The following is a 19,912-nucleotide window of genomic DNA, read 5'->3' on the forward strand; positions in this document are numbered from 1 at the left end:
TTAATAAGCACTGGAAGTAAGAGAAAAATTATTTTCATGAAACAAAATACAAGATTACCATAAATATTTCTATGTTACAATGCCAGCAGCAGACTCTGCCTTTCCAAAAATGAGGCAACATGGAAGGGATGCTCCCAGTGTTGCATAGTGACATCTGCTGATTAAATCATTGTCAGCAAATCGAAAAAAAAAAGCCTTTTCAGACTTTCAGAATTGCACTGCTTTGAATTTCAATTTGGGAGTATTCTTGCCCTGTGAATTTTCAAAGTTCCAAAACAATATAATAAGTATTTAAAAAGCTGGCACTCAGGTCATCAAGGCCTGTAATTCTCAAACGCCTCTGTGCTTTGCTCTCCCAGATTCGGGCTGGGAGAGGGAGAAGTGGGCCCAGTTCTGATGCAGAGGGTCCTAGGACCCACTTTGAGGAATATGGTTCTGGGCTGATCCAGCCACATGCTCTAGGATGAGCCTTCTCATTCCCCAAATAAGCATTGCAAGATTAAATTAACTTTTTCCATTATATTTAATACATTTTTTGGTTAGTCCTTTGAAAAAGTACTACCTGCAAAAGTAATAATTTTCTGTCCAAAAGTTCATCTCTCTCCCATCCTGACTCCTCGCTTCCCTTCCAGAATCAACACATCATCAGAAATCCCTCGTATATCCTTTCACAGATTTTTATGTGCAAATAAGCACAGATGCCAGATTTTTAAAAGTTTAATTTCAACCATAAATATTTCAATATAGATATCTCAAAGATAAGGACTTTTGAGGAATATAACCATAGGATTACTATAATACCTAAAAACATTAACCATAATTTAATGTTATCAGATATCTACTCAGTATTCAAAATTTCCTAATTGCCCCATACATTTTTTTAAAACAATCTGTTTGAACCAGGATCTAAATAAGGCCTGTTCATGACCATTTGTTGATTGTCTCAAATGTTTTAATCTATACATTTCCTCCCACCTCTCTCTCTGGGTCTCTCTTTTTTCCCTCCTTTGCAATTCCTTTGTTAAAGAAACCAGGTTGTATGTTCTGTAGAGTTGTCCAGGGTCTGAATTTTGCTGACTGCACGTTGATGGTATCATTTAACTCATTCTTTCATATCTTCTATAAATTTGTTGTGAGATATAGAAATTTGATTAAATTCAGATTTGTTTTTTATTTCAGGAGAAATTACGTTATATACTTCCATCAGCAGACACATGACAGGACACACATAAATATTTCTCCTGAAAAAAATTAAACCTGAATGTACCCAAATGTATACATCTCAAAATAAATGTATAGGAAATACAAAGAACGTCTCTATTTTTTATGATATTAGCAGCTATTAGTGATTACTGCCTAGATCAATAGGGTCTGAAAAATGAGGATATTCAAATTCTCTCACCCCTCCATTTATTTACTGAAAACTTCCTTAAAGAGAAACTTTCCATTACCCACTACTTGGTTATCATGAAGTACAGTTTGCGTAGACATGATAAATGCTTGGTTCTCTATTTTTATTTATCAGTTTTCAAAACGATAGTTGGTTCCTCCAAAAGTAACTGATGAGAATTTTTTTGGCTAGTTTTTGTATAGTTTAATTATGAACTCATATTTAATGTGCTTCAATACACTGCAATTATTATCCTGAAATCATCCTTGTTACTTTACTACCGCTCAGATTGTTTCAGCAGATGTATTTTTTTTTCTCCATCAAATGTATTTTTAAAATTTAAAGTGTGTTGAAAATCTATTTCCCCTTAAGAGGAAACATTCTGTAGTATTTGTCCAGGTACGAAGTGGTTCCTGGGATGTATCTCTAGGAGTTTGGGGCTCCTCATCCAGATGACGTAACCTAAACACTTGGAGAGTAAGGGCTGTGTGCTGAACAGCTGGGCTTTTTCCAACCAGGAAATCCTAATGGAGACAGTGACGTGAGCAAGGAACGGCAAATTCTCCATAACTGGGCTCGAAGCCTGATCCACCAAGCGCAGACATCAGCTCTCCCCATGACGCGTGCGGTTTAAGCTCACTGGCTATGACCACTTTGGTGAAATGAGCACATCAGGAGAATTGTACCTTATTTATTGACATTAAATATATATGATGTCAGTGTGTTTTAAATATAGGAAATACATGATACAGAAAGGTGTATGGCGAGAAGGAAGTCTTTATCCCATCTCTGTTCCAGTTTACTCAGTCCCCTCCCTGGAGGTCTCCACTGTCACCAGCTTCTTGCGTTTCTTTCCAGAGATCATCTATTCATAAACCAGCATATATTAGTTAATTGTATGAAATGCTGGGTTCAGTCGATAGGCTTGAACTCCTGTGATTATGAGGTATGTTGAGCTTTCTTGTCAAGTTCACGAATGCAGCCACAGTAGAGGCTGAGCGAGTGGAGAGGGCAGCTCCATGTTAGTTAGGAAAACGAGGCTAATGGAGAAGCTGGTAGGGAGATAAGGTGAGAACCTAGAGATCTGGAGTCAGGAGTCCAAATTATAACAACATGGTTAAGCTATTCTGCTTGAGAAAATGTTTTGAATTTTTATTCCCTATAGAAAGGGAGGTGAAAAGAGAGCCAGGCAGAAGGCTGGGAACTGGGTAGAGGGAAGAGGCTGGAGAAATCGTCTGTAGTGGGGGTGAGCATAAGAGCTTCCAGAAGCAGGAGGACCTCATATGCTATTGTGAGGGGTCCACTGTGGGGCTTGTGATGTGAGCTGTGTTCGGGATGTCCAGACCTTCACCACGCTTGGTGTGAATGGTCTGAATGTGCGTGGGTGCGCACACACACACACACACACACACACACAGAGGAAGTGGCTGGGTTTCACAACTGGGTCAGTGCAGGGCTGAAGAGATGGGAAGAGGCCACAGCCTGAAGGCAGAGTGAGGGTGAAAATGTTGGGTCCAGCCCGCATCCCTGAACTGGCACAAATCCTAGAGAGGGCTTTTGACTTCTAGTCGACGTGAAACAGGAGTCCAAGGGGCTGGGACTCCACTGACTTACGGGCTAGAGGTCATGTGAGACTCCCTCCATTCTCTTCATCAACAGTGAAGCCGGGTTGCACAGGTGTCGGGTAGCTGTGCAGGATGTGCTACAAAGAGCACTAGAAGATTCTAGTCTCTGGAGAGACTGACAAAACATTAATCCACCGGACAAATCTCTGCTGAGTGCCTGCTAAGTGCCAGGTGAGGGTGGGGCTGGAAATGTAGTTTTGGGTAAAAAAAAAAACGTTCCTGCCATCCTTGTGGAACCTACATTCTTTTAGGGGAGCTGAGAGGAAGAGGGGAGAGGACCTGCTGAACTTCCTGTGGTAACAGCGTGAAACAGATGGAGAGGGAAGAAGATGATGACGGCAGGAAGAAGAAATTAGGGTTCCCACCCTCCATCAACCAGAAGGCTATAATTAGAGTCTCCAGTTTTGAGAGTATGCAAGGCGTACAACCAAAAGAGATACATGCATGTGATACAAGGTGTGGTGTCAGGAGGCACGAGAAGAGCAGCCTGCAGGGAGCGTGCCAGGACAGCCTCACGCAGTCCCCACGCCCTCAGTCCCCAGACAAGGCCACGGACCCTCCGGCCTGTCTGTGTGCTGGGTGAGGAGGCTGGTATAGGAAGGGGCCTTTGCTAATTTCTTTACCAGCTACAAGATCATAGTAAATTGTTGTTGATTCAACTTATTAACATAATTATATCCCTAGAGAGTTTACAAGATGGACATCTGGGGTATACTCCATGTCCCCAGGTCTAACACACAGGAAACAAAGCTGGATACTCACACAATGGTTAGTTCAGGCCTCCAGGCCTAGCAACAGGAGGGATGAAGGCTATACACAAGAAACTGCTAATCTGCTTAATGCCCACTGGAGGATGTGGAAAGCCTGTGAAGTTGGCATCAAACCATGCTTCCATTCCTCTGGGTATTTCAGCAAAAGACTGTCCTCAAGCATCTTAGTAATTCAAGCACTGCTATGTGTGACTGCTTTTAAAACTCACGCATAAAGGCGAGCCAGGGGATCTCTGCTGAGTCAGGACTCTGCTCAGAACCCATGAATTGGATGTAAACCAGCATCAAGGTGCTGGCTCAAGGCAGCTCCCCAGGACCTCCTGCGAGAATCTCAATAAGGTGCACCTGAGAGTTTCGCTGGACCCTTTTCTTTTTTTTTTTTCTTTTTTTTTTCCTTTCAAGGCAGCAGGCTTGTGGAAGGGAATGCTAAGGGAAGAGGATGTGGAAGTTGAAGAGGATGAAGTAGTGGAGGCCGGCTGGTCCCCTGGCAGACCATCAGTGAGCAACCAGCCTTATAGCAAGCTGAGAGCCAGACCAAAGGAAGGTCCAAGAGGAAAGGCTGTGTCTAACACCCTTTCTGGCCATACCGCACGGTTTGCGAGGCCTTCGTTCCCCGAATAAGGATCGGACCTGTACCCCGGCAGTGAGATCGCAGAGTCCTAACCACGGGACAGCCAGGGAATTCCCTGTGTCTGACACCTTCTAAATGCCCACAGTGCCGGGGGTCACATCCAGCCTCCTGAGTAATATCATCAGTGCCATTTACAAGTCCCACTGAATCTTCTTAGAGACACCAGGACAGAGATACACACGGAAGTGCTGCCTGATGGAAAACAACTCTGCAGGCTGGATAAGGGCAGAGGGTGCTGGGCAAAACTCAGTAGGGAGCTGGCAGACACAGAGGGCAGGAGGGACGAATGGCATGGGAGGGCTGACGTGTCGTAGAGAAATCACGGGCAGTGTCACTGTCCCCATTCTTACTGGAGAAGCAGAAAGGTCACAGGTGGGCTTTTGAGATACCCCTGTGGAGACAGATATCAGCTGCAAAATGAGAGCTGCTCACGCGTAACACCTCTTGAGTGCTACTGTGCAAGGCACACCAGGAAGAGCACCAGCGCCTCGAGGAATGATCTCATTCAAGTTTCCCAGCACCCCAGGCGGTATGAGCTCTGCTTTCCCCTCACCACAGGGCCTTGGGACGTGCCCTTCCCATGCTGGAGGACAGCTCTCCTCCCTAACCCTGCCTTTCTTCATCTCCTTCACTTTGAGTCTTCCTCAGGTCTCTGCTTAATCATCCCTTCTTCAGGGAAGCTCGATGGAGTTTTAAAAAACTTCTGTTCAACGTTATGATCTTAGACTATTATGGGCTGCTTGACAAAAACTGCTTGATGAACGGAAGGGAAGACAGTACATTCATTTTTCCATGGCATAACAATACTGCAACTCCTGAATTGGTATATTGTAGTGCTTGCATATAAATCACCTTTATGCAAAAATTTATGTAACTTTTGTCACTGATGGAACCTAATCACTTGAGACATAAGCTTATGAATAAAAGTTCAATGATACTCACTAAACCACACAGGGTTTGGCTCAGAATCAAAACACGTAGTTAATGATTCTGTTTGCAAATTGGGATGGTAATAAATTATTGAAATTTGTACTTTCCTCCACTAATCATCTGCAATTCTAGGTTTTGGACATTTTTGCTTTTCGGTGGTGATCATCTATACTTGGCAGAAACACAGAACTCTTTAATTGGCTTTTCGCTGACCACCGAAAGTTCTCTAAGTGGCTGGATAAAGTCCTCGGGATAGCACCAGACTGAAGACACATCAAACGTGTTCTACGTAAACTGAGCTCACATAAAACCCATGCTGACCTCACATGTTTCAGATGTGCCCTTTGTCATTCCAAAAACACATCTTCTCATTTTATCTAAACTGTCTGGATAGTAAAATTTTATTCTGTTGCCATAAAAAAAGCTTTTATTATTAAAGCAATAAGGCGTAAGGAGAGGGAGATTACCATGGCAGAGCCTTTATGGTTTATTATATAGTTAATCACAGAGATAAAGTGTCATTTTATAAAAATGTTTCCAGTGTCTTGATTCCTTTCTATAGAGGACTAATAATAACAATAATAAAGAGAATCAGAGAGGCACTTCAGCAGGAATACATTTATCATTTTCTGCCCGTGAAAGACTCTTCTTTAAATGTGGAGACAAAGACACTGAGAGACAAAACGGCTTCGTCTGGGAGCTCGGAGGAGCCACATCGAGTCTGGTGTGCTTCATAAATAAAGATGCTGTGATGGGGAGCAGCCACAGGACTGCCAGTGGGTGAGGAGCCAGAGAGCGGAAGCTGCTGGCGGATACTAAGGGATGAAAGTAGGATTTCAAAGGGAGTTGAAGGAGATCAATCTGCAACAGCAGCCGGAGTCAGATGTTTAAGAGTTAAAGCTAGGCCACATTTCATCTTCCTGCGCTGGCCTCAGGGCGGCCACAGTGAGAGAAACTGCCTGCGACCATCTGATCCCAGACAATTTTGCTTCAGGACCTTCTGGTGGATGAAGTGCTTCAGTGTGGAGCTTCCTTAACTCCTCGACTGCCAGCAGAACAAAGCAGCTGGAGAGCCTCAGGAAGCAGGCAGAGCCCGCGCTTGCCGGCAGGATGAGCACGCGGCAGAGCCTCTGGACCTCCAGCCCATTAGAGAGAAAGAGAATGTGGAGACTGCTGGGGAGGAAGGATTCCACTGAATGCTAAGATGTTTCACCCCCTTGGCCTGTACCAAACAGCTTAAAGCATGTGAACGAGTGACAAGCCGGAAAGCCAGATTTCCTGCGTAAAGAATTTCTATGTCTTTCACTAAAGAGAAAGGGTAATGTACAAACATTTCCCCCCACTGTGGGCTCTGCTCCTTACTACTGCATCAGGAGTAAGAGCTGTGGCCACAGGAGGAACGCCAGCGGAGCACCTGGCAGCCTAGTAGCACCTAGTGGACCTTGAGCTGTGAGCGGGTGCTGATGGAAGAGGACACCTGTACTGCCCAGGAGTTTAGGCATCTACGTCCCTTGCCCTGGGTGAGAGGACTGTGCCCACCAGGTGGAGGGCAGAAAAACTCTCTCTATACACTTAGGGTGTACTGTACTATTACCATGGGTACCATTTCTAGTCCGATCGCCCAAGTATTACCAGGAATGCTTGGGCACAGGGCAAACCTAGTCAGGGGTTTCAGCCCACCCATTTCTCAACTCTTGCTGCTGTCAGCAAAGGTGCCTCTGGCACGACAGGCACAAATACATCAAGACTGTGTATGGTTCTCTATTCCCTGGGTCAGGAGGACAGGCAGCCCTAAGATGACAGGTCCTACAAACGTCACCCATGCTCCTGCATGGCTGCCAATTCCCCGCTCCTCCTTTCTCTGTTCTGCTCCCCGAAGACGAGCAGATGATGCCACCCCAAAAAGGGAACTTTGGTATATTGGTCACTGCGAGCAGTGGGCATGTGAAAAACAGCAAATGCAGGGAGAGGCTTTCTCCAAACTCCCCTTTTCTGCTTAAAGACAGACTGTCTAAAAGGGACTCAGTTGTCATAAATTCCTTCTCCAGAAGTTTCACCAACCAGGGAGGATGTTGACTCTCGTCACAGGAGAGGAGACTAGAATTGACACCACACCCGGACAGATTTTGTCACAAACTCACAAACTATCGTACCTCCCATCTGTTCTTCTAAGGACTCTTTCATCTCTCCTAAAAATCATTTACTCTCCCCTCAGAGGCCTAGACCCCCTCTCCCCTTTCCCTATTAAGATGGTATTTAGTCCTGAATTCCAGGCCACCTTGGGGAGTTCTTCATTTTTCCCTGGGTCTCTCCCATGTGTACTTGACGTATGCATGTTCATACACTTCTGTTTGTTTCTCTCTTGTTCATCAGTCTTTCCTTACAAGGTCTCAGCCAAGAACCCGGAAGGGCAGAGGGAAAATATTCTTCCTCCCTCGCACTCCATCCTGTCCCCACTCCTAGCCCTGTCTGCTGGTTACTGCTCTCACCTCCCACCAGTTTCCATGACTCCTCTTCCTTCACCTCCCACATGATCAAGTCCCCCCACGTCTACCCCAGAAATGTCTCTCCTACCCAACTCCACTTGCCAGTTTACCTCGGGCTCATCATCAAGTAGCTGGCTATGCTCATTTGTTTAGTTTTTTGTTAGGATTCCTGGGTCTGTTACCTTCTACTCTGTACACTTTTTCATTTCGGTTTCACAACAACCTGTGTTGTTCTTATAATTGGAATTCTTTTTCTGAATGCAGCAGTGATTGACAAACTGATCTAAAGATTTCTTGAATTCCGTAGCGTTATGTGATAAACAAACAAAACCCAACATGCATGTCTAGAGCCTGTCAGCTAGGGTTGGGACCCAGCTCTTTGAACAGCTGCCTAGCAATTGTGGCTCTCAGGGAAGCAGAGTGTCTCTAAGCATGAATCACCGTTAACACATACAGCAAAGTTACACGCCTCTGGCTGCCAATGAACGCGGCAAGTGCACACGATTTACCAATCAGGTTGAGCCCATTTTATTTCTGTTTCTTTTATCGGAGGTAATATAACATGTTAATGTTAATATCTGTGTATTTTATATTGGAATTTGACACTGACTTAAATTACAGTTAATCAGTATTGCATCACACTGTCTGAGATGCATTTCTGGAATGAGACACGTGCACATGTAGCATAAGGACTGACTTCCAACACTTATAAAATCCTGGAGTTCCTTACAGATGACATAGGTAACTGAAAAATCAAACACACGCAGACAGGGATTCCTTTTTCTTCTTGGAATTTAAAAAATGACATCAGAGTTGCAAAATCCTGCAAATTCTACAGATCCCAGAACATCATATGTTCAACCAAAAAATCTATATTCCTCATATACCTCTATTTAGAATTCTACATATAATTTTTCTTAATAATATAATTTCTTCTCTTTGCTGACTACTTTTTAGTTTTGTTTCTTCCCATGGAGACCACTATTCAAGGAAAGTAACTTCCTGTATTTCAGGTTCTATAGCTATAAAAGTGATATGGCTTACCACCATCTCCTTTTCGATAAAATAAGAAAACAATCAAACTACATCTACGGAAAGAAAGCAAACGTCTATCTGTGGGTGTTGATTTTCTTATAGCACAAGGGTACCATTTAAGGAACTAACATCCTTTGCCATTTAATTCATTTTACATCCTCATTAAAAAAAAAAAGGGAAATGTAGAAAGCAGCATCAAATAAAACAAATTTCAACATAAAGTAAAACAAGGCAAAAATCTCTCTTTGTCTCATACCCAAAATAGAGTCAACCGCTCTGAACACTGCTGCAATCCCCTCCAGTCCCGGGGGGTGGGGGGCATCTATGCAGAAGCCATCATGGTGACTGAACTTGAATAACGTAGGGACAGAAACTAGAGGAGACTGATACGACACAAAAAGTCACAGAAGTGCTGGTCCACTTCCAACCTAGGGCAGCCAGGCAGAGACTCCACTGCTCTGGCCTCCTGGGAGCTCCTGAATTCCTTGGCTCTCCTGTGAACAGAGGAGGGAAGAAAATGTGCACTTCTTGGCTTGGGCCAAAAGGCTCTCACCAGCCAGCATCTCCAGGCTCACCTGCTGCCCATCCTCTTTAGGACCTGTCCTGGCCAGTGGCTCCCCAAATGGGAAGCACAAAGAAAACAGTCAACTGCATGTACTTACTTTTTTTTTTGGCTACACTGCGTGGCATGCAGGATCTTCATTCCCCGATCGAACCCATGCCCCCTGCATTGGGAGTGCAGAGTCTCAACCACTGGACCGCCAGAGAAGTCCCATGTACTTCCTTTTTATTCTAAAAAGTTGACTTTCCTAACCTTCAGGATACAGATTAACCATAGCACACACACACATGATTTATAAATAAATGTTCTGGTTTGAGAGGGATGTGCTCAAAATTCATTTATTGATGGAGTGAGACCCAGGAAACGCACTCCTCCTAGAGCACGCAGTGGTCTCTCTTATTTCTGGTTCCTTGCGTTGCTTCTCCTGCATGGAATCCTTTCTCCGGTCTCAGGCTGACAAATTCCTAGTCTCCCTTCAAAGACCAGCTCCAACGTCACCTCTGTGGTGGACCCTTCTCTCACGAGCCACCCAGTGTTGATCTCCCCTCCCCCAGGCCCAGCTCCACTGAGTACCTACCATGGGGCATTGCACAGCGCGTTTCTGTCTTCACCCACTAGCCCTCGGGCTCTACTGGGTGGATGAAGGAAGAGAGGGGAAGGAAAGGTGGAGAGAAGGCATGACAGAATGGGAAAGGGCAAAGAGGGCTGATGTGATGAGAGCCATGGCCATTCAGAATCAGGGGTCCCTTTGCCTCATTCCCTCTTCCTCAGCAGTGAACTGTAAAAAGCTGCGAAGAAATATCCGCATCTTACAGCTGGAATCCACTGCATAACTAAATAAACAGAAGGGTGGAACGGATTAACTTCCTCCCAGTGTCTTGGTAGAGAGGGAAAGACATTTACTGAACGCTTATCTGGCAGAGAGGAGAACCAGCCTAGATTGAACTTCTGTCATGGGCCAGGCAAGCGATTTTCTAGAATAATCTCAGACGTGCATACCTTGTACATGAATCTTCACAAAATCCCCAGAAAGTGATAGCAGTACCCCCATTCTGTGGCTGAGTAGAAGTTAAGAAACTCAACCATATTCAGAGCTAGAATATGTGGAGATGAGATTTAAACCCTATTCTGTCTAAATCTACACCCCATGCCTCCTAATTAAGTTGTTAATAAATCTTGAACAATGTCACTTTTTTTCAAATATGGCCTACTAAGAACCGAAGGTCACAATCACTGGAAGAATAATGTAACATACATACATGGAAATCTATCATATTGGCTTCAGGTACAGTTTTTATATGATTCGTTGCTGTCCTAGCTGACAAACTGTCCAAAATTACTCCTTAGTCTCACTCTAAGAGACGACAGAATCTCACTCTACTAGTCTAATAAACAAATAAGCTCCAAGATCCATTCTGAAATTGTGATCTAGGATGTTCCACTTTTCAAACTATAATGCATTTATATTTATACTAATATACAGGAACAAGTTTGTCTTCTTTTCTCAGTGGAAATGGATTATACTGCAAATTTAAAACACACATACACATACCCTCCCCTCTGGGGATTGTATAGTTAGAACAATGCGCTTAATTCCTTTTTATATTTCTGTTCTATGATGAAAACTAACAATTCCTATTCAGGAGCACGTGACAAAGCTGGCTTGACTGGCAGCCTTCATTTGCTGAAAAGATTCAGAAATCTTTTCAGATTTCAAGCTGAAATCAGAACCAACTTCTTACCCTCCAGCTGTTCTTGTGGGTTTATTATTCTGCAAGAAGGCTGCAGTGAAGGAAAGCTGACTCCCAACGCTAAGTGTGCTGCTGACATGACATATAGAGGTAATTGCACATGGAGCTCAGAAAGGCTATTAATACAAGGCGCTATTTATGCTGGTTTCCTGGGGACTATACCCAAACTGAAAAGGCCAGTTCAGTACTTTTTGTATTTATCAGCCTGCTCTTCCTTCATGTCGAACTGATTCACTCGGTCCTGGCAGTGGCCCTGGGGAAACATCTAACGCAGAGAAAAGCCTCGGGGAGGGAAGAAAATAGGAAAAGAGAAGGCTTCACCTCCAAAGAGCGAGCTACCCCTATTTAGAATGACACATATTCACAAATGAGGCAAGGTTTGAAATGCACTGTACCATGGGGACTTGCCTAGACACAAAGTCACAGGAACCTTGAGTTCCTCTGTGGTATAAGGTATTTACCCTTCTCACGATTTTGGAATGGATGCTGGAGCTGATTTCTGTTGATTGAACTGATGCAGAGTAAGGAAAAGGAGACATTTTGGGCAGTTTGTCAGCTAGGACAGTGACAAGAAACCATACATGTGACTCCCTTGAGGCATAAATATATGTATTAGCTTCTTCTATTACTGTCTCTTGATATCTTTTGCAGGTGTATCTTCATCTCCATAATGTGTGTTCTTTCAATATGCTGGTATAATCTCCAATATTGGGTGTGGGGAGAAGGAATTTCCACTGTACAGTACAAGTCACCAGTAGGTGCGCACTTAGAAAAACCACTTGGTAAGAAGAAAAAAGATGAGTCAGAAAGTTTCGTCTGTAATAGGTTTTGATCAATGGGAAGTTTGTACTCCCTTCCAGAGCAGAAGGACGTAGACCTTGTGTTAAATTTCTTTTGAAAACCATAAAAAAGTGTAACGTAAACTCGTGATTTTGTCTGTGTAACGCATATAGGCTAAGGAGCTGGCAAAACCTAGCAATCGTTGAACACATTGATATTTTAATAGGTAACTGAAGGCCTGGTAAAGTTATCACACGACAATACTACGTGGCCGCAAAGGTTCCTAACGTCAGGTCTGCACTGGTAATCCCGTGATAAACATCCCTTGTTGAATGGCACAGAGAAAAGCATCGGTTTATTACTGGCCAACCCACTGCTCCAGACACTCCCGAAGCTCACGGGTGAGCTCGGAATGCTTACTGTTTCAGCCACGTGGTTTTACAGTGGCGTCTCAACTTATTACGCACGCTTACATCCACATCCTCCCTGTGACTGAATTCAAAAACCAAGTTTGCTTGCTGTCACAGCACCTATTCTGTGACCCGTTTTGCCAAATACATATTTTCCCTGTATTTACCAATCAGAGTAGAGAGAGTGCCATAATTTCAACATTCTCCTAATTACGAGAGGGTAAGTCAATAGTCAATAATATTTGCCCAACCACTACTGCACCATAAGATTGCAAAAAGATCTTCCGTTGGGAATTCCCTGGTGGTCCAGGGGTTAGGACTCTGCACTTTCACTGCCGAGGCCCGGGTTCTATTTCTGATGGGGGAACTAAGATTCTGCAAGCCATGCGGGGCAGCCAAAAAGAAAAAAAAAAAAAAAAAAAGACCTTCTGTTGACATTCAGTTTAAATAGCACAAGGCCAGGCACACCTGAGGATGTCACTGGACTCACAGTCGTTGGATATACACCATGTATAGCTAGGCACACCAAGTAATACTGCTGCTTGGCTAGAGGCAGAGGAAAATAATAATCCCTCAAACAGACCCAATGTATTTATCCTTACTTGCCCCTACTGTATTTATCCTTACTTGCCCCAGATCTTCATCCTAATCCCGGCCCCTGTGATACTTGGTTTTATTGTAAAATGAGAAAAGAGAACTCAGGTAGAGACAGAATGGTGAATGAAAGTGACAGCCTATCACCAGCTACAACCTTCAGTTCTTAATTTTTCCATTTTCTCCTAAGGACTGACTTGAATTCCATAATGAAAAATAGACAAAGAAGCAAAGCCCTCAATTTTCTACACTTCAGTGTAATTGTTTTTGCTGGTCTTAAGGAAACAAAAATGTAATTTGACCTTTAAAATGTGTAGCTAGGAGGTTTATGTTTCAGGAAGTATGGGAAAAATACCTTCCCACTGCACTGATGTGAAAAAGAGAAGACACGATGGCTGTGTTTGGCGTATGTAAATGACTTGAGCAGGTAAAGGAAATCTCCCCTCTCGTGTCTGCGGTGGTGGGTTAGGAGGGGGGGCTGGGGGGCTGGGGGCAGAGAGCCACTCAGGGGTGTTGCAAAGGGAGGACTCTCTGTCTTTCACTCAAGAAGCTGCAACAGACCGTGCAGAAGGATTGGTGCCCACTTCCTCTCCCTTTCTTGGCGCGCAGGCTTTCTCAGCCTTACTGAGATCGTGGACCAGATCATTCTTTGTTGGAGGTGGGGCTGGGGGGGGGGGAGGCTGTCCTGTGCACACAAGGATAAGGAGTGGCACCCCGGCCTCTGCCTACTAGATGCCAACAACCTCTCTGCAGCTGTGATGACTCAAAATATTTCCAGACATGCCAACTGTCTCCTGGGGGGCAAATTCATCTGGTTGGGAACACTGCTCTAGTCCCAGTCATATCATCCCCTTTGCAGGACTCTCAATCTGTGGTTTTCAACCACAAATGCACAAGAGAATCACCAGGGGTTCTTTAAAAACAAAAAGCCCTCTTTCTGAGTCCACTTATGCCCAATGAACTCAGCATCTCTGGGGGGAGGGGGTGCCGAGGCAATGGATGACCGCAGAGCTCTGAGCGTTTGTAATTACAGGGCACACACATATACTTTGGGATGGAGAGGAGTAAATATTAATTTACAGACATCATCTTTCAGTCAATGTTCAGTTATTCATAAAAAGAACAAACAAAAAACTCAAAGAGCACAGGAAAAAACAGGCTTTTAGCACTGTATGGAAAGCCAGGTATTAAAAAAAAGCAGCTAAAAGTTTGGGGAATTTTGCGGGGCTGGGCGGGGGGAAGGAGGAAACAACCAATGAGGAAGGAATCCAGCGATGTGATAAATCTGCAAAAGTGAAGAAAAATGGTCTTATTTGGACTCAAACTGAAGTCGTTCCAAGGCTGCATGCTCCAAGAATTGGATATTATGTGGGCACCCAAGGAGCAGCAAAGTGGGAACATGGGACAGATTGCTGCTTGGCCTGTTCTGAGATGCAGCAGACCCACTGACAATTTCTTCTTTGGGAGGACTTCTCCAGTTCATATTCCAGAAAAAGACACACTATTTAAAACGTCACAGCAATGATATCTGGTCTGTGTAGGGGGCCACTCTGCTGACCACCCTGGTGGTCTGTGTGTGGTTCTGCTTGGCTACCAACCTGGCTTTGGTAGCAGATAAAGAGCCCCCCGCTTTGGAGTGGGATTTGAAGGATGCAGAAAAAGATACACTTATCTCAAAATTGCTTTTTCTTCAGCTTGCAATTCTCACTCTTAGAGTTACTCTTTTGGCTGGTGGAGAGTCTCAACAGACTCTGTTAACTTTGGTTAACATGCAAATCTGTCACTTTCGGACGGATGGCACATGGTCATCAAAATGAGGAGGTTACCAGTTACGGGAAAATGAGTTTCAGTCGTGAAAGGGAAGGAAAGGAAAAGGATGCAAGGAACCTATTACAAAGTCCTATGGTGTAGTGAGTGGGGTCTGGTGAGGAGCCCCCGGCCTGCAGGGGGCAGTAGGAGGCTCACCTGCCTTTGCTGGGAGGGAGGACAGCCGGCCGGTAAATGGGAGGTGAGCGAGGGCTTAGGATCAGGGGAGCTGGGAAACTCCTGACCTACTTCCAATTTCCTGGCCCTGCTTCAAGAGAAAATAAACACCAGGTCCAGGAACATTTCGGGCCCCTTTATACAGAAGACATGGCTTGACTGATTTCCTTTTGTTTTTTGCAAGCAAAGCAGCCTAAAAATATTACACCCTCCAGCCCCCATTCTCTCAACACCACTACCCCAGCACACACCCTAAACCCTCTGGCTCTGTTACCATCTTCCGTTTTCTTTAGGAGTGCTTTTAATTAGATGCTAAGTTGACAATAGCACCTAACAATTTTTACAGCTCTATTTTGGAATCCTTTCTCTCCCAGCATATGGCAAAACTATCAAGTATTACTCTCCTTCCTCAATGTTTTTTGAATTTAACGTTTTGTTGCTCATTTCAAGCCGTCAACATCAACTTGGCCAGGCGCACACACAGATTTGTGATGAGAAGCTAGACTAGTTTGCGCGCAAAGCAATTAAACCTGGCAGCTATGAGTCAAGAGGATGACTATTTTCCAGTTGTGGTAGGGGGCCAAGCATATAGGAAAGAAACCAGCTGTTTCATGTTAGTTCCTCATGTGACTTTCCACACAGACGCTCATGTTGCAAAATTTATTTTCTGTGAAGACATGTTGTGAGGGTATTGTGTCATCTTTGTTCCCCTCTTAAACCCCCAATTCTTTCTGGAAAAATGAGAAGGGGCCACGTAATGGTCATTTAGCCGTGTGTACCTGTGTCCTGGTTAAGTGCCAACTCTGATACTATAATTTAGCTGCTTAATGGTTTCCTCCAGTAACGTACTGAGCGAAATATTCTTCACAGCCAGATTGGGAAGGACAAGCATTTCCTTCATTTCACTCAGATGTCTGCTCACTCAGTACTGAGCATGTGCAAACAAGGGCTTTCTCCCAACCTCACACAGTCATCACTCCCGTCAATTCCAGCAGTCCTTGGGGGGAAATCAGTCGCGCAGGAGTCACCTCTTGAAGCTGGCACTTTGGTAGCTAAGTGAACGTGGAGATTTTTTTACCGAGAGTGTCGTTTATTTCTAAACCACACGCAGCACCCACTGAGTGTTTAGGTGAGAGAATGGGGTGGCCCCGAGGAAGGGGAGGAGAACCTGCAGTGGGATGTGTGCCGTGTGCCATGTCCCGGTCGCTTGTGCAACAGATGAGTCAACATCTGCCTCAGAACCAGCACTCCTTCTGGAAATCTCCAGAGGACTCCACACCCTCCAAATATGGATATGCTCTACGATGTAACCCTGAGCTTTCCATTGTATTAAATGAATAGGGCTGCATTAGAAATTCTCTCTAGTGCCTAGACTTGATTTCACCACCACTAGGAAAACTTCATTGTTTAAGCATTTAAGCTGCCTTCTTTGATTCCGTGACCCGCTATTTTTCAAGAGCACCACAATCCCTAAAATCCATCCTTTGCTCCTCAGAAAATGAGAGGGAGGCTTAATTTAAGTACATCACTCTGCTGCCTCGTCTGCAGGCTTACTTGGAACAGAGGCAAAGTTTTTCCCTTTGGAATAAATGCATGTAAATGGTTGATAAAAAAATACTTTAGTCTTATTTTTAAGTTAATATTTATGTAATTCTTTCAGGATCATTTTAATAAAGGGTTAGGTCAGAAAACAAGTGGTGGTGTTTTCCCTTTTGTAGCAAGAGAATACAGAAAATAGTTGATCTAAATGTTTTCTCCTTCAATTTGGAGGAAAAGTGTCATTTTGTCAAGTAGGTGACTTTTATACAGCCGTACTGCTTGGCAGAGCTCATTTGGAAGTGATCCTTCCCATCAGTTTAAAACACAATGTGAATTACAAGCAGAGAAAAGACAGACAACTTCCCTAGGCGCTGACTTTCCTGGCCCACACTTTCAGCTCTGAGGAGTAAAGCACTCAAAGAATCTGTTCTAAATCTTAAGATGTCTCGTGAGCCATGCGATGTTCATTTTACTAAGGAAATAAAATAAAATAAAAAATAAAAGTACTCAGAGCAGCTGGAGGAGAGAGGTAATTTGAGGTCACTGCTACACTTTGTCAATTAGTATGTGAGTCACTCAGATGGAAGGTATCATACAGAGGCCTCCGAGGAAGAGTTTACTCTGAAACGCCACACAAAAGGACAAGACAGAGTGGTCTTCTGTGAGCAGTTCGCTAATGCCTCCAGACGGAGGCTGGCAAACCACAACCCCCAGGAGCCCGATCTGGCCCAGTGCCTCTCTGCATGCTCTCTGGCTGCTTTCACGCCACAAGAGCAGACCTGAGTTGGGGCACTCAGACCTTCTAGCCCATACAGCTTAAGATTTTTTACCAGCTGGCCCTTTACAGCTGAAGTGTGCTACCTCCGACTCTAGAGATCAGGCCTGGATATTGAGTGTGCTTTTATATATTAGGGTAGTTTAAGGATAAGTTGCAAAAGTCATATAACTATAAAATTTAAAAACCAATGATGGTGATGGTGATGATAACACCACCCTTTATTTGTATTGCATCTCTACCTTCTCCAAGCACTTTCAAACATATTCTTGGAGTTTGCTTTGAACAATTAGTGAGGTTACGGTCTGATCAAATAGAGAAGTGTTCCACGAAGGTCGAGATGCCGTGACTGGGTGGCGGGGAAATGATTCCTCACGGAGTGATAGCAGAAGGAGATGGCTGTCTTTCAAGTCCCTGGTGTCTTATGCACCCTTGGAATCTCACATTACATGCAGCAGATGGTTTAAAGTTCAAGAATTTTAGATTAGGTTAGTTTTCGGCATAATCCTTAGTTTTACACAACTCTACCATCAGCAAAAAAGCACATCCGTGTCAAAGAAAGGACTTGGAACGGGAAGAATATGAGGAAGATGTGACCAAATTCTAGAATCACGGGAGGCCAATGCAGGGGCATGTTAAGTGAGCCTGGGCATTGTGGACATGTGTTTTCCTTGTTCCACATTCTCCTCTTTAACACCATGACCCTCTTCCCGGGAACCGTGGCTCTTCAACTCTCAGTTCACGGAGTACATGTGGGCCTCCCCCCACCGCTAACTCCGTGGTAGGCACGTGGCTCCGGCCTGGCTAGTGGGAGACTCTGTCCCTCCAGCCACAGGGACCAGTTTACAGACAGATACATGACCCAACCCAGCCAATGGGAATTAGGCCTTTTGGCCTTTTTGTTGGAACCACTGGAAACAAAGCCCTCTCTCAGATCACAGGGGCTAAAGATTATGTAAGTTTGGAGCTGCCAGTGTGTCATCTTCACTGCTACACGGAGACACTCTACCTAAGAATGAAGCCAAGAGTAAGCAGAACCAGGAGATTGTGGGAGACACTGAAAGAGGAAAGGAGGCGGAGCGAGAAAAATTGAATCCTGATAACATATTGGACCTAGAACCAAATTTGCCTGAAGGAATCTCCTGGAATTTTCATGTATAACAGTCAATAAATCCTCTTTTCTCATTAACTAGTGTGACTGGAGTTTCTGTCACTTAAAACTAAAAGCGTCCTGATGGGGCTTCCTAGGTGGCGCAGTGGGTAAGAATCCGCCTGCCAATGCAGGGGGCACAGGTTTGAGCACTGCTCCAGGAAGATCCCACACGCCGCAGAGCAACTAAGCCTGAGCGCCACAACTACTGAGCCTGCACTTTAGAGCCCGTGAGCCACAACTGTTGAGCCCATGTGCTGCAACTACTGAAGCCCACGCACCTAGAGCCCGTGCTCCGCAACAAGAGAAGCCACGGCAATGAGGAGCCCACACACCACAACAAAGAGCAGCCCCGCTAACCGCAACTAAAGAAAGCCCACGTGCATCAACAAAGACCCAACACAGCCAATAAAATAAGTAAATAAATAAATTCAAAAAATAAATAAATAAATAAAAGCATCCTGATGGATACACTGAGAACATTTTTCTGCTGATAATAACTTAACCTTCTTACTAAGAGGTATTTCACTCCAATTATGGACATGAGCAAAAGTATAGGGCTGAAAGAAATGTCTTCTGTCAAAATCTGCTGCAGAGCAGGGCAGGGCAGCACCAAAACCACACTGGTATACCATTTCTTAATTCCACTCTTAAAGATACCCAAGAATGGGGTTCTATCACTAAGCTTACATAAGACATTTCTGAATTTTGTTAACGGAGTTTTTCTTATTTTATGATAATATCAGGCTGGAAAGTATTTTTTCTGAGTAGCATTCATGATGTTAACCTTCCAAAGATTTGTCAAAAATATCATTGTTGAGGTTTTTTCTTTGTTGAGGTTGTGTTCTACATCATTAATATACTTTTGGGCCAACTTCAAACTTCAGTGAATTATGTCTATCAGGTTTCTCTTTATTCCAACATTCTCTCTTCTTTTTCATTCCTAAGATATATGCATGTCTGCAGGGCTTAAGAAAATCTGCTGAAGTGTTGTTCTGTGATGTTTATGTATTAAATAAACAATATTTTCCATCTGATGCTTTTACCTATAGGAACAGCTCAAGTGCCATAAATTTAGACTTTCTAAGTCAAATTACTCACCAGTTGTGTAATTCAGCAAAAGCAGCTTTGATCTTCTTCACTGAACTATCCACTTCCTCCTTGATCATGACTCGATATCTAGTTAGAGACACAGTGCAGCGTTGCAAATCCTTCACCGATTTCTCAATATTTGGGCCTAAAATTAATGTCAAGAGAAAACATGTTAAAGTGAGCACTTTATTTTTTTATTTGTGAGTTAAACAATAACAACAACTAACTCGCCCCCTTCCAATATAAAGAGAGAGATCTGTCTTTTGTTTTTCAGCGGAAAAAAAAAAAGTTCCATTAAGAGGATGTTTATAACCCAGACTTTTTAAAATCCAGAGTGGGTGGTTTGTGTCGTCCCTGAGACAGCTGTGATCTCACCAGTGGGCTCTCTGGCTGGGCCATTTGGGCACAC

The 19,912-nt window shown here is 44.0% G+C and overlaps 1 protein-coding gene across 10 annotated transcripts in view; it reads right to left on the minus strand.

The window, feature by feature from the left end:
* Positions 1–19,912, minus strand: part of SPATS2L (spermatogenesis associated serine rich 2 like) — a 159,311-nt gene that overhangs the window by 15,960 nt on the left and 123,439 nt on the right. For all 10 annotated transcript variants that reach the window (XM_057744326.1, XM_057744331.1, XM_057744324.1 and 7 more), the window contains one exon: positions 19,513–19,648. In XM_057744326.1, the coding sequence (XP_057600309.1) occupies positions 19,513–19,648 (136 nt within the window). The remainder of the gene's footprint in view (positions 1–19,512; positions 19,649–19,912) is intronic.

Source organism: Hippopotamus amphibius, chromosome 8 (assembly GCF_030028045.1).
Source record: "Hippopotamus amphibius kiboko isolate mHipAmp2 chromosome 8, mHipAmp2.hap2, whole genome shotgun sequence".
NCBI lineage: Eukaryota > Metazoa > Chordata > Mammalia > Artiodactyla > Hippopotamidae > Hippopotamus > Hippopotamus amphibius.